The sequence below is a fragment of the Eriocheir sinensis genome, chromosome 46, assembly GCF_024679095.1.
Source record: "Eriocheir sinensis breed Jianghai 21 chromosome 46, ASM2467909v1, whole genome shotgun sequence".
NCBI lineage: Eukaryota > Metazoa > Arthropoda > Malacostraca > Decapoda > Varunidae > Eriocheir > Eriocheir sinensis.
This window is the reverse complement of record NC_066554.1, coordinates 12147775-12170923: the sequence shown is the minus strand read 5'-3', so window position 1 is coordinate 12170923 and position 23149 is coordinate 12147775. Positions and strand designations below refer to the sequence as shown.

At 47.9% G+C, this 23149-nt stretch overlaps 1 protein-coding gene across 1 annotated transcript; it reads left to right on the top strand.

Annotated features, from left to right (window-relative positions):
• Positions 1-3904: 3904 nt before the first annotated feature.
• On the top strand, positions 3905-19874 carry LOC126981135 (uncharacterized). Its single transcript, XM_050831854.1, has 5 exons — positions 3905-4635; positions 5355-5565; positions 9938-10059; positions 16020-16191; positions 18839-19874. The coding sequence occupies exons 1-5, from the start codon at positions 4549-4551 to the stop codon at positions 19069-19071; spliced, it is 825 nt and encodes a 274-aa protein (XP_050687811.1). The 5' UTR covers positions 3905-4548; the 3' UTR covers positions 19072-19874.
• Positions 19875-23149: the final 3275 nt, after the last annotated feature.

Genomic DNA, 23149 nt, shown 5'->3' with positions numbered 1-23149 from the left:
ATTATTCCTTAGTTCCATTCGAGTTTCCTTTTTATTTCTCTCTTTCCGCTGCTAAAGCTTCATTTTCCAACTGTTTTCTCTTTCTCTCTTGTTCTTGGCGTTCTCAGTGTTGTGTTCATTACTTGCTCATGGTTTGCAGGTTTTTTTATCTCCTTTACCGCGTTCCTGCATGACAGTCATTTAAAAGGAGATTGAAATCGTTTTCCCTTCCCTCGCCTCCTTTCTGTTTAAAATTACGTTTTCTATCATTCTCTCTCTCTCTCTCTCTCTCTCTCTCTCTCTCTCTCTCTCTCTTTCTTGTCCTTCTTACACTCACATACGCCCCTCCTTCCCTCCCTCCCACTACCCACATCTCTCTCCCTCTGTCGCCTTCCTATCTCGTTCAGTGCTTCCTCTCTTTCCTCCCTCCCTTCCCCTGTCCTCACCTCCTCACCTCCCCCCCCCAAGCAACGAACACGAGGGCCACACTAACCTTGAAAACACCTGAGGAAGAAGCAGGTGACCACCATTCCTGCTTCTCGTTTCCCAAGACGTAAACTTCAGCCGTAATGAAAGCGGAACACTCCAAGGACAGTGTTGTCTGCAAGGGTGAAAAAAATATATTTAATCAATTGATCACGAAGAAATAATACCTCATAAAAATACATGTTCAGAGGCAATCATACACACACACACACACACACACACACACACACACACACACACACACACACACACACACACGCAGAAGAAGGCTTTGAGAAAGAAATAAGAGACGGAGAGAACAATATAGCGAAACAGGCAGACGGAAAGACAAAAAAATGAAAAGGAAGAAAATAAGATACCAAACAGTTGCTCAACTCCCCAACTTTATCAGCTCTGCTCTCTTATAAAATTTATTTCATGAATTACACACAAACATTCAAAGTAATAAATGCTGTCTGTGGAATTATATATATACCTACGTAAAAAAAATGTACCTTTTTGAAACATTCTACATTTTAATTCCATGATAAACATCGACGAGACGAGGCTGTTGTTATGAATGATTAACACTAATTAATATTTCATCTACAAATATTGGCCTGAAGTAGCTTTTCTCAGACGCAGCCAAGCGTGCAGAACTCACTCGTTCCTCCTCGTCATTTCACATCTTCCGCCCGGCCACCTCATCCCTCCTCTCCAGTCCACTTTTTCATCCTTTCCACTTCACTCACTCTTCCCTCTCCCAGCTCCTCTTCACTCTCCACTTCTTCCTGTTCACCGCAGTCATTTCCTCGTTATAACTCTACGCGTTTCTCCATCCAAACTCAACTACCCCCTCCCCAGCCTTCTCTTCTTGCTCTAATTACTCCTTTACTTTTTTTCGTTACCTCTCTCTTTCTCCTTCCAGCATCCTTTCCCACGCTAGCCCCTTTCCCTATGCTTTCATAAATTTCAGTGGGTTTTGGAGTATGTAGTAAAATTTCCCTAGAAGAGAGAGAGAGAGAGAGAGAGAGAGAGAGAGAGAGAGAGAGAGAGAGAGCTTAGAGCTCGGTGAACGATCTTTGGGGAGGACTGAGACCACTCACACCCAACACACCGCGACAACGAGGTCACAACTCCTCGCCTTACGTCGCGTACCTACTCACTGCTAGGTGAACAGGGGATACACCTGAAAGAAGATGAACCCAACTTACCTTCACCCGGCCGGGGAATCGAACCACGGTCCTTCTGGTTGTGAGGCACACGCTCTACCCACTGAGCTACCGAGCCGTGTTAGACTGTGTGTGTGTGTGTGTGTGTGTGTGTGTGTGTGTGTGTGTGTGTGTGTGTGTGTAATTCACCACGGCCTGATCACGAGTTGAACTCGCTTTCACCAGCACGTACCCTCCCGACACGAGCAAGTGCATGCTCATTATCGTCGATCTCTGGGTACTGCCAGGACTCCACACACCACACACGCCACCCCCTTTGCTCAAGGGGGGACAGTAACCACTTCTAGTCAACGGTAAGAATCCGGCCTGAGCGGGGCTCGAACCGCCGCCTTTTTGGCCGTGAAACCATGAAGCGCGGCGTTCTAGCTGATGAGCTACCGGAGCTGTGTGTGTGTGTGTGTGTGTGTGTGTGTGTGTGTGTGTGTGTGTGTGTGTGTGTGTGTGTGTGTGTGTGTTTGTCTGTCTGTGTGTGTATGTGTGTGTGTGTGTTTGTTTGTCTGTCTGTGTGTGTGTGTGTGTGTGTGTGTGTGTGTGTGTGTGTGTGTGTGTGTGTGTGTGTGTGTGTGTGTGTGTGTGTGTGTGTGTGTGTGTGTGTGTGTGTGTGTGTGTGTGTGTGTGTGTGTGTGTGTGTGTCTGTGTGTGTGTGTGTGTGTGTGTGTGTGTGTGTGTGTGTGTGTGTGTCTGTGTGTGTGTGTGTGTGTGTGTGTGTGTGTGTGTGTGTGGTGAGGCCATGTGGCTCTCGTAAAGGTGTAAAGCTTCCCTCCTACCGCTGCTGCTCACAACACTCTTACTTTCTTCCCCCGCAGATGGCGTGGGTGCGCCTGGAGGTCGTCGCTGTGTGGTGTCTCCTCATCCACGCCACAGGTGAGCTAGGGAGAGCGCGGGAGAGCGCCGCGGGGGATAGGGAGTGGGGCGGTAGGGCGCAGCGCTGGGGTCATGTGCCAACACCCATGGCGCAGGGGAGACACAAGATGACATTTCCAGTTAGGTCAGGCAGCAGAGAGAAATGACCAGACCAGTTTTTATCCTCCTCCTATAGTCTACCCCCCACACAGATCCATCCCACAACAACCCGCACCAATACATCCTCTTCTACACTTTTCTCCCACACATGCAAAACCTTCCCTTTCTCCTTTCCCCCACCCATACCCGCTGCCGCCCCTCCCCGCACGACAAACAGATACGCTTCCACGCAAACGATCCCCCGTAACTTCCCGCTGGCGTAGGCGACTTGCCGCGGGAACTAAACAGACTTGACTTACCGGCATCAGGAGACTCCGGTACACTTATTTTCAACCGAAGCGTTATGCAGAGTTCCTGGATCCAAGGCCGTGTTTTACACTTTCTTTATTGAGACTGTGTGTGTGTGTGTGTGTGTGTGTGTGTGTGTGTGTGTGTGTGTGTGTGTGTGTGTGTGTGTGTTTTTACGTCTTGGCCTATTGCGCCGGTAGGCTTCTTCCCGGTGCATCCTGGATTCCTGATGGTCAAGGCTTCTTCCCGGTGGGGCCTGATGGTCGGCCCAGCCCGTTCTGGCGCAGGCGAGTGTTTATAGTGGCGCCATCTTGCACTGGCTCATGCTGCCCTCCCGGAGCACATCATTAATCATAGAATCTATAGTCCGTGTGTGTGTGTGTGTGTGTGTGTGTGTGTGTGTGTGTGTGTGTGTGTGTGTGTGTGTGTGTGTGTGTGTGTGTGTGTGTGTGTGTGTGTGTGTGTGTGTGTGTGTGTGTGTGTGTGTGTGTGTGTGTGTGTGTGTGTGTGTGTGTGTGTGTGTGTGTGTGTGTGTGTGTGTGTGTGTGTGTGTGTGTGTGTGTGTGTGTGTGTGTGTGTGTGTGTGTGTGTGTGTGTGTGTGTGTGTGTGTGTGTGTGTGTGTGTGTGTGTGTGTGTGTGTGTGTGTGTGTGTGTGTGTGTGTGTGTGTGTGTGTGTGTGTGTGTGTGTGTGTGTGTGTGTGTGTGTGTGTGTGTGTGTGTGTGTGTGTGTGTGTGTGTGTGTGTGTGTGTGTGTGTGTGTGTGTGTGTGTGTGTGTGTGTGTGTGTGTGTGTGTGTGTGTGTGTGTGTGTGTGTGTGTGTGTGTGTGTGTGTGTGTGTGTGTGTGTGTGTGTGTGTGTGTGTTTTTGTGTGTGTGCTCCCTTCCTCTTGTCCTCTGCTGTTCCTTTCTCTCTTTGCTCACTGTCATTTCCTCCTCTCCTCTCATCCTCTCCTTCTCGGTCGCTGGCCATTCCTCCCTCTCGGCACTGTCCCTTTCTCCTTCCCTCTCGATACTTGCCCCTTTCTCTCTCCCTCTCGGTCGCTGGCCATTCCTCCCTCTCGGCACTGTCCCTTTCTCCTTCCCTCTCGATACTTGTCCCTTTCTCTCTCCTTCTCGGTCGCTGTCCCTTCTCTCCTCCTTTCCTTTCGGTCGGTCCCATCCTCCCTCCCTCTCAGGCCCACTCAAAATGTAATATGCTGGAGTCCCGTAATAAGAGGCGGGCTCACTGCATTCTGTTTTCCTAAGAGCCTCATGACGTATGGCCCTTCATATCTCGCTCTGCCTATTCCATTATAGCTTCTGCGATATCAGTTGGCATTATTATCTTCCGCACCTTTTCTCTTTCTCCTCGCACATCCACCGTATCTCCCTCCCTGCCACTGGATCTTAATCTCCTTCTCCCTCTTCTCACGGGTCATCTCCCTCACTCATCTCCCACGTACCACTCCTGATTATCTCTCTCCATCTCTTTCTCCTCCCCCCACGTCCCTCTGAAAACACTAACGACACATTTCCTCCCGTGGGCGTGGACGGGACGGAAGCGGAGTTTACCAAGGCGCTGGAGGAGACGCAGAAGGAGGCGGTTTGGAAGAACTTCCCCTTGAGCGGGCCGAGCTTTGACATGGCCCAAACCAAGAACATCACCGTGCAGCTGGACAGGATGGCGGTGCTCGGCTGCCGCATCAAGTTCCTGCTGAGCAACAGTACGGTGAGTGCGGGCGGGCGCGTTTGGGGACGGAGTAGGAAAAATTAGGATTGTGTGGGGAAGGTTAAGAGGAAGAAGCTAGTGTGCGTGTGTGTGTGTGGGTGGGAGGGATTGTGTTAAGAAAGACAAAGGCACACAGAGTCACAAGAGGCCAAGTGCAGACACAGGAGGAAACAGGCCAGAAAGAAGAGGAGGAAAGGTTAAGCGATGATTGGATACGTCTGGGAATCATGGCAGGTCGAGGGAGGTAGGCAGGTAGGCAGGTAAGTGGCGCGGGATCGTTGAATCCTAAGGGATCAGAAAAGCCTTGAAATAATAACGAGTTGTGGGAAAAAGCATCGAAGTAAAACCCTGGAGGCTGTGCGGCAGGGTGGGTGTGTAGGGAAGGGAGGGACGGGCCGCCGCAGCCTTAGGAGATCAGAGGAGGAGGGCGGCTTGAAGCATGTAAGGAAAACATCCCTTTGCCAACACGGAAACAGAAAAAAATGTTTGATTCCTGCCAGTTGCAAAAGTACACCCTTTTATTTACCACTTTCAATTTCGACGATCCGCCTGATATTCCCTTTGAGAGCCGCGTTACCTCTCCCTAATGCAGCTGTCGAGACTCGCGGCTCACATTGTGTGTGCATCCAATCTCAGCCACCCCCTACCCCCTCTCCTCCTCTCTTCCCTAATTCCCTCCTTTTAATCTGCACGTGCCGCTTCTCTCTCTTCCCCTGAAGGTGTCGTGGATAAGAAGGAGGGACCTGCGCGTGCTGACGGTGGGGCGCTTCACCTTCACCAAGGACGACCGCTTCAAGGCCATCCACCAGCCCGGCTCGGAGGACTGGCTGCTCAAGATACACTACGCCCAGCACCGCGACGCCGGGGCCTATATGTGCCAGACCTCCACCTCGCCGTCCCTTTCCACGGCCGTCTGGCTCACTGTTGTCGGTGGGTGAAAGTTCTTTTGGGGGAGAGATGGGGAAGGAAGGGGAAGCTGGGAGGGAGGCACTTAGACAAGGTAATATCTAGGCTCACGAGGAAGCATGTACGCAGTTAGCGGCGAAGGGGAGAGTCTAAGTACCAGAGGAGGAGGACGAGGGCGTTGCACTGCGAAAGGAAGTACAGTAGACGTCATTCGTGAGGCGTAACAGGAAGGGTGTCTCTTAGGGCGTCCGAGGAGGAAAACGAGAGGCGGGCGACGGGACGAGGCGGCGAGACAGAAGGCATGAGAAGGCCAACACTGGGATAGGTGTCAGCAGGGGCGGCTCGGCGCCACACGAGAGTAAAGGTGCCATTGGGAGGGCGAGGGTGGCACCGAGGGGCCAGTGGTGCCTGAGGTGTTTACCGAGGAGAGATTATTACATTTCGTTGGATGGTTGGTTGGTATAGGTATCTCCCCTTAAGGGAGACGGGCCTTTGCCGTATGTGGCGGCCCGTAGCGGGGTGTCGAGTCGATGCAAGACTCAGGCGTGGGTCGAGGGGAAGAACCCGCCGGCTGGCGTGCCAGGCGGGGAAACGGATGCTCATGGCAGCCCTTAGCTGAGCCGAGCGAGCAACTCAACAGTCTACAGGTGGTCCTGGGGCCTGGAGAGTTGCTCGCTCGACGAGTGCTGGCGTTCAACAGTGTGTGTTTGTGTGTGTGTGTGTGTGTGTGTGTGTGTGTGTGTGTGAGAGAGAGAGAGAGAGAGAGAGAGAGAGAGAGAGAGAGAGAGAGAGAGAGAGAGAGAGAGAGAGAGAGAGAGAGAGAGAGAGAGAGAGAGAGAGAGAGAGAGAGAGAGAGAGAGAGAGAGAGAGAGAGAGGGGGGGGGGGGTCTGCTGCGGGTCTCTCTCGAGACAGCCAGCTGTTCCCCTACGGTAGAGCACAGAGCTCGTAGTACCGATCTTTGGGTAGGTCTGAGACCACTCACACACAACACACCGCGACAACGAGGGCACAACTCCTTGCCTGACGTCGCGTACCTACTCACTGCCAGGTGAACACGGGCTACACGTAAAAGAAGATAAACTTATATTCACCCGGCCGGGGAGTCGAACCCCGGTCTTTCTGCTTGTGAGGCAGACGCTCTTTCCACTGAGCTACCGGTGTGTGTGTGTGTGTGTGTGTGTGTGTGTGTGTGTGTGTGTGTGTGAGAGAGAGAGAGACATGAACGAAACTGAGCACTGAAATCTGAGGGAGAGGAAACGAAAAGGAAGAGACGAGTTGACTAAATACTAAGAAAGGTGAGACTGGCGCGGAAAAACAGGCAGGAAATAAAACTTTAGAGTGGAGTGAGGAGAAGAAAAGGAAGGGGGCGTGAGGAGAGAAAGAGGGGAAGGAAACAAAAGAAGAGAAGAGGAAGAAGCCAAGAAGAATGGAAGAGAGGGAGGGAGAAAGGAATTAAGGAAGGGACTGAAGGAATAGGACGGGGAGGGATACCCTGAGCGTGAGGGAACGGGATGAATAAAAAAGGAGAAAAAACCTGAGAGAGAGAGAGAGAGAGGGAGTGTGTATGTATGTGTGTCAGGGAGGGAAAGATAGGGATGAAGAGGAAGGGCGACGGAAGAGATCCCCAAAGAAGTTTAATATTTTGTCCTGGAAATATAAGGAGCATCAAGTTTCTCGCCGGCGTTTTCCGGGGATACAATTTGGGGTGTAAGAAGGGGAGCCGGAGAGCGGGCGGCGAGGGGGCGTGATGGACTCCTTCACGGACGCTTCTGTGGCCGACACGCTCTTGGAACCCGGAGCAGAGAAAGAGATAAAAATACAATATGAAAAAATAGAATACAAAATCTGTTTTCCAATCCCTCATTCCTAAGTCCACTACCTGCCTGAAAGTTACGTAAGATCACAGGTACAGAAGGTTACGATAAAAGGTTCCAACGTCTGATCTCTCTTACACTGACACTTGACTCACTAAAAAGAATGCAACATCTATTTTCCAACCGCTTGCTCCTGTCCCCCACCTGCCTGAGGCTTACGCAAGATCACAGGTACAAATGTTTATGATAAAAGGAAGGCTCTGTGACACTTCATCCCCCTCCAACCGTCCCTCCCATTACCTCATTCTAATATACAAAACAGAATATAACATCTATCTTTCAACCTCTCGCTCTAAAGTTCCCTACCTGCCTGAAACTTACGGAGGATCACAGGTACAAAAGGCATAAAAGGAAGGCTCTTAACACCTAATCCCCCTTCTTCTAACAGTCCCTCCCATTTCCTCACTCTAATAACGAGTATAACATCTATTTTCCAACCGCTCGCTCATGTCCCCTACCTGCCTCAAAGTTACATAGTTTCACAGGTAGAAAGGGCTGTTATAATAACAAGTTTCTGCAACATCTGATCTCCCTTCAACCACCCCTCCCACTCCCTCACTCGAAAATAAATATATTGTTTTCCAACCGCTCGCTCCCAAGTCCCCTTCCTGCCTCAAAGTTACGCAAGATGACCGGTAGAAAAGGTTATGTTAAAAGGAAGGTTTTGTAACACGTAATCTCCTTCCCCCAGCCGCTCCTTCAGGTACAAAATGTTATGATGTGATACATTCCCCTCTGAGAGCAAGAAAAAGCGAAGAGAGAGATAAGAGATTGTACGAGGAGAGAACATGTAACGCCTAATCTCCCTTCAGCGACAGTTACTCCCATACCTTGACGCTTATATAAACAAGTCAGACATTGTTTTTAAGAGGAGAAAGAAATGGAACGTGCCACCTGCTCTTCAATTCACTACCTCCCCCAACACGTCCCCCTTTTCCTTCCTACTTCCTGAACCGACTCCATCACGCCGTCCTTTACACTCGAGGTATGAATCAGACACACACCAACACACACGTCACCGCTCTTGGATAACCTTCGCCATGTCTTGAGGGAACCAGACGCCCGCACACACGACACCGCTGTAGAATAAGCAAGGTAAAGGGAGGCAAGCAAAGTATTCCCACAGTAGGGGGGGGGCCGCTGGACCAGAATTTCTGTGGGCTGCGCAGGAAGACTGTGACGTCACAATCTAGACGAAGAAGAGGTATGATTGCTGCGGGGACCTCAGTCTTGACGTAGCCACCGGCTAGAGGAGGTCTATCTGTGCTGTCCGTTTTCTGTGACACGGGAAACTCTTGTTTAATATGCCTTCGTGTTGCATTGTTCGTGGGTGCAGATCCCTGCATATCTTGTACATATATAAATCATAAGGCTGTGGCCTCATTGCATAGCACAATGGAAACTGCCAGGCTGTTGAGGGAAGGATCTCAATGAGCTTAGCTGCACCGGGCACTATGGTCTGTACCCAAGACTTTGGTGAACAAATACTTTAAAGAGGAATGGGAGCCCTGGATTATGTGTGAATGCACATGCCCTGTAGTCATTATTATTATTATTATATGAGTGAATTGTCCTAACACTCCAGGGAAATTGATGCAGAGGGCACTAAAACAGTGTTGAAAATGCATTCCAGGATCAGAACCTACTTTGACGACCAAAGAACTACATTACATTAGGAGACCTTTGAATTTTCACACTCTCTCTCTCTCTCTCTCTCTCTCGTCTAGGTAGTGACGTCACTTAGAATGCGCACAGAGTGGTGGGGGAGGGCGGATCGAGACTACCTGCTGTGTCTTCTACCATGGAATAAGCACCGCCACATGTCTTGACATACCCCTTACAACCACCCTACAAAAAACTGCATCCTTAAACAGCCACGATGACATTAAAAATCCACTAAAACTCCATTACACCAGCGTAACACCCTCCTTACTTCCTCCTCTTCCTCCTCCTCCTCTTCCTGCTCACGACATCCATGAAAAAGCATAAAATCAACTCAAACCGGGTCAAGATTCATTAGACAGCCACTAAAATGCCATTGAACCCGAGGGGGAAAAGAACCTATCCTCCTCCTCCTCTTTTTTCCCCGAGCCCTCACTGAACCGAGAAGCACAACCTTCAGTCTTCCATTCCAATAGAACTGCTGGCATACGTAGAACCGTAAACGAACTCACCAGAACCTTGCCTAACCCCATAAACTCACGAACTATAAATCAATAAACGAACTCGCCTTCCTTTAGAACCCTGATCCATCTACACACCTAGAACCCTAGCCCCTTCTTCAAGAACCTATCCAAACCTTGAACCTCTTTCCCTCAAGCCAATCGAAAGACCCTTATCCTCCCCTACCCCGATCCTAGCTTAGAACCCCCCCATCCAAACCCAGAACCTTTTAACCTACCAATCGAAGCCTTATCAACACACTAACCCCTAACCCACCACTAGCCCAGCTTACAACCCCCTTCCCCCACCCACCCTGTCCCAAGATCCCCGAATGAGTGCTCTTCTCTGCCACAACCAGAAACTCGAGTGCTGGGCGGCCCGGACCTAGACGTCAATTCTGGCTCCACCATCAACCTGACCTGCATCGTCAAGCAAAGCCCCGACCCGCCGCCCTTCATCTCCTGGTACCACGAGAGGGAGGTAAGAAGGGGGGGAGAAGGAGGGGTCAGAGAGAAAGAGGGGAGGAGGAGGGGGTAGGCTGAGAGAGACGGGAGTGAAGAATAAGTATTAGGAGGGGAAGGAAAGGCTGGAAAGGGATAGAGGGAGGGAGGTGGTGAGGGAGAAGAGAAAAAGAGAGATAGTGGACTGACATGAAAAAGGTGAAGGAGGAAAAGAGAGAGGGAGGTGGTGAGGCTGGGTGGAAGTAGAGAGACAGAGGGAGGAAATGAAAAGGGTGGAAAGAGAGAGGAGGGAAGGAGGTGGTGAGGTAAAGGAGAAAGGTACGTAGATGGAGGGGAAAGAGATACATGGAAACATGGAAATGCAGGCAACAGAAAGCCTATTGGCTTATTACGAGGTTGCCCGCTTTGGTGATTTAATCTGCTCGACAGATGAGCAGATGAAAGCACCTCGATATTCAGTTTACTCCCGACGCAGCGAAATGGCGATCGATTCTATATTTGAAGGAGTTGATGGTATTCGCATTTACTACTTCTGAGGGAAGATTGTTCCAGTGGCGGATGACTCGGTTTGAAAAGAAACTCCTTCCAATGTCTGTGCTACATCGACTCGACTGAATGGGAAAACCGTTATTTCTAGTTCTTGAGTTGGTTTGCAGTTCAAAGAATTTGGAGTAATCGACGTTATTGAATTTTTTCTGGTATTTGAAGACTTGAATCATGTCCCCTCGTAGGCGTCTTTTCTCCAGTGTAAAGAGTTTGAGTGGTACGGTTGGGCCCGTAAGGTTGGAATCATTTTCGTGGCGCGTCATTGAATCCTTTCCAGTAAATATATGTCCTTTCTGAAATTAGGAGACCAGAACTGTACTGCATACTCGAGGTGCGGTCTTACCATGGAATTGTACAAGGATAGCATCACGTCTGGCGGTTTACACTCGAAGTTCCTCGCTATGAACCCGAGCATAGTGTTGGCATTGTTATATGCTTTTTTAGAGTGATTCGGTTGGAAGGAAAGGAAAGGACAAAGTTGAGAGGGAAAGAAGAGAGGGGGGGAAGGAGGGAGACTGAACGGGAATGAGGAAGGCATAAATAGAAAGGAGAGAGGCAGTGAGGAACAAAAAGAAAGATTAAGAGAGATAATGGAAAGTGAGGGAGGGAAGCAAGCATTAAGCAGTGATGTGCGAGGGAGAGAGGGAAGGAGAGGAGGAAACAGGGAAGGAGGAGAGGAAGATATGGAAGGAAGGGGAGGAGGGAATGGGGGTGCGGGGGTGGGAAAAGTTAGGGATGAAGAAACGGAAATGAAGATAAGGAGAAAGTGTTTGGAATGACAAATGAAGGTGTCGGAAAGAGAAAACGAGGGAAACACATGGAGCTGAAAGAAAACGTAAGAAGCAGTAAAGAAAACAAAGGAAGTGGGAAGATAAAGGAACACAAAGGAAGAACAAACAACAGCAGACCTGCAGGTCCTTACGAGGCTGTTTGTGACAAGCTACACTAACTATCTAATCAAAGGTGGAAGATGAAGGACAGCAAAGGCGAAGGCTCCTCCCCACCCCCCCCATCCCTCCAGCCAAAGATGGCAGGAAAGGAAAAAGAACCATGCAGCATGGAAAAACTGCAAGGAAATTATGTAGGAAAGAGGAAAGAACTACCATTACTGCTACCACTAACCGGGCTATAAAAGCAGACAAAGACACCATTATTTGAAAGAACTTAACGTTATTACGACAATGAGTAATATCTTAGTTGCTGGTTGGATTCAAAATACTTGTCTAATCTATTCTTGAAGGCCGTAACTGTTGTACTATCAACGACATCACAGGGAAGAGAGTTCCAAACATTAACAACTCGATTGAAGAAGAAGTGTTTGGCTTCGTGCGACGAGAATCTTTTACCACTTATCTTCAAATTGTGATTTCTTCTTGTTCTATTTGATCGATCAATTGTGAAGTAATCTTCCGCATTAATATCACTGAATCCTTTAAACATTTTAAACACTTCCATTAGATCGCCTCGCATTCTTCGTTTTGAGAGACTGAATAAATTTACTTCTTTAAGCCTTTGTTCATATGATAAATTTCTCAACCTAGGAATCATCTTTGTTACTCTTTGTTGAACCCGTTCCAACTTTTCTATGTCTTTTCTGTAGTAGGGAGACCAAAACTGTACACAGTACTCTAGACGGGGTCGAACCAACGAATTTTACAGTTTTAATATTACTTTTTCCGATTTATTATTAAAGACTTGTCCGATGAAGCCAACCAATTTGTTTTCAGTTTTAACTACCTATGAACAATGCTGACCGGGCTTTAAATCGCTTGATATAGTGATTCCAAGATCCTTTTCTTTACTTATTGCAGAAAGTTGTTGGCCATTCATTACGTACCGAATGCGACTGTTATTTTTTCCGATGTGCAACACTTTACATTTGTCAACCTTGAATTTCATTTGCCATTGATTGGCCCAACGTGCAAGTCGATCTAGATCTGATTGTAAAGCTTCTTCGTCGAGTGTCGCAGTTACTTTACTAGCAATTTTTGTGTCATCAGCAAATTTTGATACTTTGCAAGTGAGCCCATCATCGATATCATTAACATAAACTAAGAAGAGCATGGGGCCAAGCAATGATCCTTGAGGTACGCCGCTTCTGACGTCGAGCCAGTTAGATGTAACACCGTTTAGAACTACTCTCTGTTTCCGCTCAGAGAGCCAGTCCACAAGCCAATTGTGAATGTTACCCGAGATACCGTGCGCCAGTAGTTTGCTGAGCAATTGTTGGTGGGGGACCTTATCAAATGCCTTTTGAAAATCCAGATATATGATATCTACTGATCTGCTTTCATTGAACACCTCAAAAATATAATGAAAAAAATCAAGTAAGTTAGTTAAACACGAACGTTTACTACGGAAGCCATGTTGCGAATTATTTATCATATTATTTTCTTCAAAAAATTTCACCATATTGTCGCGAATGATAGTCTCCATTAACTTACAAAGAATCGATGTCAGGCTAATTGGTCGATAGTTTCCTGGATGAGACTTGTCCCCCTTTTTGAAAATTGGTGTGACATTTGCAAGTTTCCAATCCGACGGAACTTTTCCAGCTGTTAAAGATTTATTGAATATGATGGAGAGCGGTTTACAAATTTGATGTTTGATTTCTTTTAAGACCCTAGGGGTAATTTTGTCTGGACCAGGAGCTTTGCTTACTTTAATCTTTTCAATTGTGCGTAAAATGTCACTTTCTACGATGAGCACGCCACTTAACATCTTTTCGGTCCTTCTCACCTCCGGTGGTTGAGGTGATAAACAATCTTCGTCGGTAAATACGGATGCGAAAAAGTTATTTAGGATTGTAACCATTTCATTTTCATCGTTCGTGTGGTTACCATTATCATTAGCAAGCGGTCCGATACCACAAGTGAGTGACTTTTTATTATTTACATAGCTAAAAAATTCTTTAGGATTAGATTTACTCGTTTCCGCTATATATTCTTCAAGATTTTTCTTGCTTCATTTTATTAATTTCTTGGTTTCGCGGCGAATTCTGTCCAACTCTAGTCTGTCAGCCTCGCTCTGAGATGATATGTATGTACTGTATACGCGTTTTTTAAGAGATAGGCTATTTTGAATTTCGTTATTCCACCATTTGGGTTTCTTCTTAGAAGCTGAACGTCTGTTTCGATAGGGTACGCATATGCTTATGGCATTGTTCAATATTGTGGTGAAGGCCCCCCAAGATTTATCAATATCTGTTTCCGCCGAGATTTCAGTCCAGTCAGAATTATTTAGAATTGATCGGAGTCTTACGAAATTCGCTCTCTGATAATTAGGCACCTTTTCTTTGCTAGGAGTTACTTTACTTTCTTTCATATTGATGCTGAATGTCAGCAGGTAGGAAGAAGAATAGAGGAGATCAACAAAAACGAAAGTGTTGCTGAGAGGAAGAGAGAAGAGAAAATAAAAATGCAAGAGGTAACATAGAAACGAAAATAGTGTTAGGAGTATGTTAGGGTGTAGAATAAGGGAAGGGAAGAAAATAACGAGGCGTGGGAGGAATAACGAAGGACGGTAGCGAGAAAAGAGGAGAAAATAATACAAAAATGAACGCAGGGGTAGGAGGCAAAGACAGTAAAACGTGAGTGAAAATGAGGAAGCAGGAGAGGAAACAGTAAAGAGAGAGAGGGGAAGGGAGGGAACGAAGATGGGGACATGAGGAGCGAAAGATTGGAGGAAAATAGGAGGGAAAAAAATATATCATCAGAGCAAGGAAGCAGAGGCGTGAAAATAAGCAAGGATGAGGAGCCAAGAGAGAGAAAGTGATGATGAGAGAATAAGGAAGGGGGCGAAAACAGGGAGATAGGGTACGAAAGGAGGAGGAGAAAGAAGAGAAGGGAACAACACGCAGAAAAAGCATCGGGGCGAGGAAGCAAAAAAAGGCATGAAAATAAGTGAGAAAGTGATGACGCGAGATGAAGAGAGAGAGGACGAAGACAGGGAGATGAAGGACGAAAGAGAAGAGGAGAAAAAAGAGGGAAGAGAACACACAAAAACAAACAAACGGGGGAGGGGGGGAGAATGTGGGAGGTACAGAAAGAAGTGTGATGACGAGGGAGAGCTGAAGGAAGGAGTAAAAGAGAGGAGAGGGAAAAGAACAAAACAAACAAGCCGAGGATGGGGGAGATAGGGAAAGAAGTAAGATGATGCGGGAAAGAACGAAAGAGGGAGAGAGAGGAGAAAGAAGTAAAAGAGGAGGGAAAACAGGGAGAGGAAGAGGGAGAGAGAGAAAGAGGTAACGGGAGGTGGAGGGTACATAAAGGGGCCATTAGCGGAAGGCGTGGAAGATAAAATAGGCGGAGGAGGGTGAGTGGAGGGAGGAAAAAAGAAAAGGGATGTGAATGGCAGGAATGGCGGAGGAGCATAGATTGTGTGCTGAGAGAGAGAGAGAGAGAGAGAGAGAGAGAGAGAGAGAGAGAGAGAGAGAATATACATCACCAGTAATAGAATAATCTAACCATTACGTTTCTCTTTTGTTCCCCTCCCTTGCACATTGTTTTCTCTCTCTCTCTCTCTCTCTCTCTCTCTCTCTCTCTCTTTCCTCTGCCTTGCTTCCTCCTCCCCCTCGCTGCTCTTCTTCCCTCCTCGCTTGTTTGTCTTTTATCTCCCTCGTCTCCCCTTCGTCTTTTCTCTTCACACCTTCATGTATCTCCGTCCTTGCCTGTCGCGTCCTTCGTCACTCCCTTTCCTCGTTCTCCGCTTGACTCTCCTTTAATTCCCTCTTTTCGCTTCTCTTTACTTGCTTATTCCTTCTCACTTCGCTCTTCGCATTTCCTTCTATTGATTTATCTTTGCTTGCTCGTCCTTTCCCTCTCGTTTTATCTTGTTCTTCACTTGCTAATCATCCTCTTCTTTATTCCTCCTTTAATTCTCTCTTTTCGCTTCTCTTCACTTGCTCATTCCTTCCTTCTCACTTCGCTCTTCGTATCTCTTTCTATTGTTTTTTTCTTTGCTCACTCGTTTTATTTTATTCTTCATTTGTTAATCATAATCTCTCTTTTCCCATCTTTGTTCCATTCTTTGGCGTCCTTCCCTTCTTTTCTTTCTTTCTCTACATCCTCTTCCACCTCCCACTAACTCACTACTGCTCCACCCTCTTCTCTTATCCAACCTCTAACCTTCCCTCCCTATTTGAACACACACTTCTCTCTCCCTCTGACCCTCCCCCGCTTCTTCACCCTCTTCTCCGCTTCGACCTGCTCACCTTTCCTCCCTCCTTATACTCTCCCACTCTCCCTCTCGCTCTCCCATTCTCTTTTTCTGTGACTGGCCTTTCCACTGGTTTTGATCCTCCCTCTGACCTCTCCACCTTTCCTCCGCACTTGTAACTCTTGACTCCTCGTCTTTTAATCACGAATAAAAATCGCCCACCAACACACCCTCCTGGCCATTCCTCCTGCCTCTACCCCTACTACCTCCCCGCAGCCCCTCACCTACGATTCCCCCCGCGGCGGCATCAAGGTGGTAAAGGAGCACGGGCCGACCTCCTCCTCCTCCAGGGTCCTCATCCATCGCGCCACCCCGAAGGACGCCGGCCGCTACGCCTGCCACACCGCCAACTCGGAGCCCCACCACATCGTCGTGCACATCGTACACAGTGAGTATCCTAGCGGCGAGGCGGAGGAACACAGGGATAGGACTACAGGCACAGGGAAACAGGGAGAGCACCAAGCTCTATAGGTTAGATTAGGTTGAGTTAGGGTTGGGTGAGGTTAGCTTAGGTTAGGTTAGGTTAAGTTAGGTTAGACTAGGTCAGGTTAGGTTTGGTTAGGTTCTAAAGATCTTGGACAGAGCTACAGGCAGGGGAACGCATACAAAGCAGAGATACACACATGGTCATATACATCGTCGTGATCAGAGACAGTGAATGGCGGCGAGACAGAGGAATAGAGGAACACAGAGACACAGAGGTACTGATAAAGGGACACTAACACACACACACACACACACACACACACACACACACACACACACATCTTTACCGACTGAGAACACCGACAGGGCAAGAGGGATTTGTAGGATATGGCCACCGAGAAGGCGAGAACACTCAATGGGCTACACTGACGATAGACGGAGGGGAGGAGAAAGGGTGGAAGGGGAGCGAGGGAGGGAGAACAGGGGAAAGGGGAAGAGGAGAGAGGAGGATGGAACGAAGGGGAAGAACAAGGGAGAAAGGAGAGCAGTGAGGAGATGGGAGGATAGAAGAGGGAAGAAGACAGGACGATGGAATGAAGGAGGAGGAGAAAGCAAGGGGAGCAAGGAAAGAGAAGATAGGAGGAGAGAACGAATGAGGGAGAAATGGCAGACAGGGACACCAGAACATGCCTCACCTGTTCATTATTCACAGCTCAACACAGCTATATATATATATATATATATATATATATATATATATATATATATATATATATATATATATATATATATATATATATATATATATATATTCCTCCAGACTTCTACGTCCTTCATTTACTCTTTCCGGTGATACAGGAGAGGTGGGGAGCATCAATACGCCTCGAGACTAAAATTGCGTGACTGTTTTCTTTGTTCTTCTCTATCGTTTTCAAGCGTACGTTCCGGGGTTGGTTTTGATACACTGAACTTTCGCTCTTGGTCGCATTCTTTATCGTAATATGAATTCCAGAGCTCTAATATGTGCTTCTGTTACATAAATTGTTTTCCTTTACTCGAATTACTCTGCCTAAGTGCTCGCTGCTATTCAGACATGATCCAGCACCGTCTCGTAACATTAAATAAGTCGCCATTAGTGATATCACGTAATATGTAAAACAGGTCGTATCTCACCAGCTACCTGAAGTAATTGTCTGGTAGGATCGTGTGTGTTTCCGAGGGTTTAGAACAAAGACCTTAAGATACACACGGAGTTCAGTAAGGAGTTTTCTTTAATTCGAGATTTAAGCAGTATTTCTTTCATTCGAGGGTTAGGCAGAGACCCCCCCCTAAGTAAACACACACAGGGCTGAGTTAGGGAGGCGAGTGAGTGCCGGCAATGTCCACTGATCTATGCCAGAACTCGCAAGACTTTTCCAGTAGCAAGTTTAGCGCTCATGTGGCAAAAAAGGTGAGGTCAGTTTCTGTCGTGGCTGCGTGAAAGGAGGCAGGCAGGACGAAGAGGAGGGTAAAGAGGAAAGATCGGAGGGGGAACGGAGGCCGCTCCGACACCTGACACTCGCCGCGGAGGCTTGGCAGGCGACACTCACTAACCTCCCCCTTCCCCTCCCCTCCTCCTCCCCCCTCCACCCCTATCCTCTGCGTGTTCCATTTACCAACACTTTTATTATCGTCATCACAGAAGGGAGCTTTGTGTGTAGGTGTTGGCGTGCGTGTTGGTTTTTATGTCCGCCTCTCTTTATCAGTCCACTAGAGGCGTTGATGCATGTCGAGAAATCATGGGTGCAATAGTATGTGTGTGTGGAGGGTTGTGTGTGTGGAGGGTTGTGTGTGTGTGTGTGTGTGTGTGTGTGTGACTGTGTGTGTGTGTAATTCACCTTTTAGTTTGCTGCGGGTCTCTCGAGACAGCCAGCCGTTCCCCTACGGAAGGAGCTCAGTGTTCAGTGACCGGTCTTTGGTGAGGACGGAGACCACTCACACACAACACACCGCGACAACGAGGTCACAACTCCTTGCCTTACGTCGCGTACCTACTCACTGCTAGGTGAACAGGGGCTACACCTGAAAGAAGATGAACCCAACTTATCTTCACCCGGTCGGGGAATCGAACGCCGGTCCTTCTGGTTGTGAGGCAGACGCTCTAACCACTGACCTACCGGGCCGTGTGTGTGTGTGTGTGTGTGTGTGTGTGTGTGTGTGTTTACGATTGAGTTGCCACAAGAAGTAAATCGTGTTCACCGGTTGTTTCTGTAGGTGACAATCCTGAGTGAAGGAGGACACAGGGGCGCCCACACAGCTCGTGGCTAGAACAAGCCGATCGATCTTCCTTGGATATTCTTGGTATGGGAGAGACGTTTGCATGGATAGCTTGCTCAGAAGGACGCCCAGGGGGAGGGGGAGGGTCCTTGTAGGGCCGGTGAGGCAACGCGTCCCCCCGCCGTAAGCCCCTTTGATTGAATGATTGATTGTCACGAGAAGCAACCATCGAGTTTCAGTCTTCGGGTGAGGTGGAGGCGTGGGCGCGGCTGGTGGCGTGTGGTAGTAATGCTGCACAAATGCCGAGGCTCTGCCGGGGCCGCCACACTAATCCCCGTTCCTCCTCTCCGCAGACCCGGCAGGCATCCACCACAAGAATGGCACCTCTGCATCCCCTTCCCTCCACACCCGCCAGGGCCGCCTCTCCGCCACCTCCTTCCTCCTCTTCCTTGCCCTCACCGTGCTCTTCATCCTCTCCTCCTGTGATGGCGGGGAGGTGCTGGACGGGCGGGTGTCGGCCGTCGCCTGCTGCCTACTCTCCCAAACGGCCCGCCATGAACACACAGTGCTGCCAGGTGCAGAGTAATTACCCTGTTTTAGGGTAATTTCGTGGTAACCCTGCTGGTAACCCTAGTAACCCTCCTGGTAACTTTGGTAAACACCCGGGTAACCCAAATGACGACGTGACGCGCAGAGCTGTCCATCGTCGGCAGCCCTCCTTTATCACCATCTACAAGCATCTCACAAATCACCAGCTACGTGCAACTCACAAGTCGCCAGCTTCAAGCACCTCACTCGGCGCCAGCTACAAGCACCTCACAGAAAAGAGTCTCAGAAAAACTACTCGGCATGGCAGACGCCATACGGGCTACCAAGACTAGGGAATCAAAGGCACCTTCTAGTACCAACTCTCTGACTCTTTTTCAACTACTGGAGGATAGGATTCTGTTCTTACGGGGAAAAGTTGATGAGGTAAACATGGATTATAGTTTTCACTCAGTTCACTCTCGGGTAAAGAGGGGGTTGCTCAACATCGTTGGGTCCGCCTCAAGGTTCCTTTTCGGTACGGCTACCGACGAGGACGTTCGCGATTTGCGGGACCACTACGCTCATGTACTTTCCTTTGCTGCTCGAAATCGCAGGGTGATCAACGCCAATTGTAGAAAACTTGCGCAATTGCATACTAACATTGAGGAACTGCTCGAGCAGACAAATAAGATGGTAGAGGTTATCAACATAGTTGTCAAACAGATCGACCAGGTGAATCAGTTTCTCCTCCTAGATCAGGCCTTGCATGTATTGGAAAACGTCATTAACTCCGTCGCAACGGCTAATCAGCAGGTTATTAGCAACATGGTTGATGCAGCGCACGGTAGAGTCACACCTGCCTTGTTCACTCTACACGATTTGAGAACGACTGTCCAGATCGGGTATCAAAATTATAGCCTACCGCCTTTATTCACCCCGGACATGAGTCAATATTTTTACCCCTTGATTGAGTCCAGCCTCACCCCTGATGCCATAATCATTCATGTTCCATTTCAGACGGCGGACGTGTTTGAGGCACACGAAATTGTCCCGTTCCCTTTTTCAGCAAAGGACAGTGTGTTAGCCCTGGACACGTCCCCGTCTCTTGTTCTAATCGCGAAGGATTTCGCTCTGTATTCAACGTGTAGCTACTCACTCTTGCAGTATTGCAAGGAGACGGTCTTCGGGCGATTCTATTGCTCTGCGTCTCTCTTTGCCTTCCTACCAGTTCGGGGAGGGGTATGCGAGATCGCCCTCACCCGCGTGAACGCGTCTGATGCTCTTTCCCTGTGCCCCTACAAGCAGCTAACACCAACGCCTGTTTTCCATAAGAACTTTCAGGGTCTGCATTATTTTTATTTCCCTCAGTCATTCTATGTATCGGTCATCTGCCCGGAGTGTACCACTTATCAACGGGTTACTGGTCACTATGCCATAGCGGAAGCATGCTATATCCGCTCCACTAACATAACAACGTACCCGTCCCGGATCCGTCTGGTTTTCACGGCCAATATTTCCCATCGAGTGTTTCCTCTACGGTCTCTCGATGACATTCATTTCTCCAGCATCTCGTATGTGACTAATTCCCTTAATTCATTGTCTTTCGCAAACAAAACAGTTTGCGGAAACCCTGGAGGAAACGCTGCCTGGTTATTTGCATCTCCCCTACCTGTACCCTGGATTTTTGGTACCAATGTTTCTGATGTTCGTCAGTCTCGTCGTCATGTGCTACCTTATTAGGAGAAACTCTGTCCTGCACGATTATTTGGTTGTGCAGACACGGCGACTGGATGCCGGGAGGCCACTGGCAAGGTAGTTTTTCCTTTTCTCAGACAAGTCAGGGGACAAAAACCTGGCTGCTCCTATACTTAACATTGTACTGTGTTTCACTACTGTATTTTTTTTTTAGGAGCTAGATCAACGTTTCATTGTCTGTAACCATGCCAGTTGATAGCTTCTTATACATGTGTCCTTATATTTATCTTTTGAGAGGTTTCTTATGTTTCATGTCACACACGTTGTGGTTTCCCTCTCACTATTTATATTATAACTCCACATCTGTTCTTACATAGCCAGTGTTTTAATGTAATTGTATCATAGGCAGTCTGCTTGACAAACTCCCACTATGTATGTTCATGGTAACTAGTCTGCTATTTAGATTTTTGTATATCGCGAGGTCGCGATCACTGGTAGGTGACCGAGCAGTGTTATAGTAGGATATCAATGTATTATTATTATTTAATATCACCACGAATTAGGCATACAATTGTCAATGGAAAAGCCCACGACAGATAGATCACGCCACCTTATAGGAATGTCGTCCGTCAGTGTTTACCGTCTCAGTTTTGTATACTTCGCACTCCGATGGTGCCGACTCCTTCACGAGAGTCCGACTGACACACAACGACAGTCGCTCTCGCTCCGTCGCTTCTTGTACATAATAGTAGAGTCATTTTGGGGGGTTCCGCGACCAACCTCTCCGTACCTTTTTTTCTCAGTGGATTTGGCATACTAGACCAATTTGAAGGAAATTTAGCTCCTATGTACCTCCCAAAAGTGACGGCTAACTTTTTTATAGCCCAAAATCCAAAAAGGGGCGCCAAAATTACTGCCACCCCCTATATCTCAGTAACTAATTCAGCTAGGAGGATAATTTTGGTGTCTAGACATAGGTTTTGGGGGTCAAGGATTCCAATTCTGCCATCAGTTCACTTGTAAAACAATTCCATAGCAGAGAAATCCAATATGGCCACCAATATGGCCACTGCTATACAATTTTCTTTGTTTCTCAACTACTATGTCACCTAGAAAGCTGATGTTGGTTTTAAAGCAAAGGTTTTGGGGGTCATGCTATCTGTTTATATTTAATAGAAAACTGTTGCACACCAACTTGCACAAAACTGTTACCACACCACAACTTTGATCTAAAGTCCAGCTTCAATAGTCTACATCACTATCTGGTCACAGTCACTACTACATGAGTCACTCTCACTGTATGAACTTCTGCTATCTGAATCACTGTCCACATTACTGCTGCTCTCTTCACTGACACTGTTGACCTCTGTGTTTGGTTCTGGCGGTTGTGGCATGGACAAGGGAAGTGGGGCTCAGTCGACCTCACAGGTAGACACAGTCCGTTTACCAAATGCCATCCATGTCCTATCGGTGATGGGTGCCTTTGCAGCTGGTAATGCTTGAGCAAATATGCAAGATAATTTGCACGAAGCAGATGCTGATACAAACTGTCCGAGTCGGGCATGAGTCGCATTGTACTCTTCTTCTTCTGGACCCTCCACTTTGCAGCTCTAGCTTCTGCTGGTGTCTTGCTTTTGGTGTTGCCATAGACGTAGCGAATGACGAACTGTTCCAAATCGCTGATCACATTCTGCGGTGCTGGAAGCTCTGCACCACATGAAGCAAGTAGCTTACGTGCCTCTTCAGATTTTACCAAGCGTCCTACAATCAGCAGTTTACTTGCCCCGAAGAACCCGGAGTTGTGGTCACACCCACTAATGACATGTATTGGAATAATTGATTGCGACATGTCTTCGCTACACAAACGTTTGGCATCAATCAATTGATGTTTTCGTTTCAAGCACAAGACCCCTGGCATCATATGAGCAACATATGCTGCTTGGACATAGTTGTCAGAGTCCTCTGTATCAAGTATGACTGCTGCTTTGTAGCCCTCTGACCGAAGCACACTATACATCGTGAACATGGCGGTGTCAGCTTCTGCTTGAAAACATAGGAGTTCAGGCAAATCCTTACCCGTAGTGAGATTCCGTGCATAGCTGCCAACCACACAGTAGACTATCTCTGTCCCTGTTCTTTCTGCCACTCTCTGGAATGCCCTTTGATGAAATGCCTGTAGACGGATCTTGTTCGAAGGTTTACCTAGCAGAGTATGGAAATCCTTACTGGAGGGAAACTTATCGTCTACCTTTATAAAGACATTCTTGATTGGCATCTGTTTCTGTCGACGCATCCGCTCACAGTCCTTAATGTTGTAGTCCTGGTCGTAGGAATCGTTTACGCAAATGATCCTCTCTGCATTTGGGTGTCTACTCAGGACGAAATCTACCATTTTCTGTCCATAGTCGCCCCAGGTAAATTGGGTCCCATCCCTCTTCTCC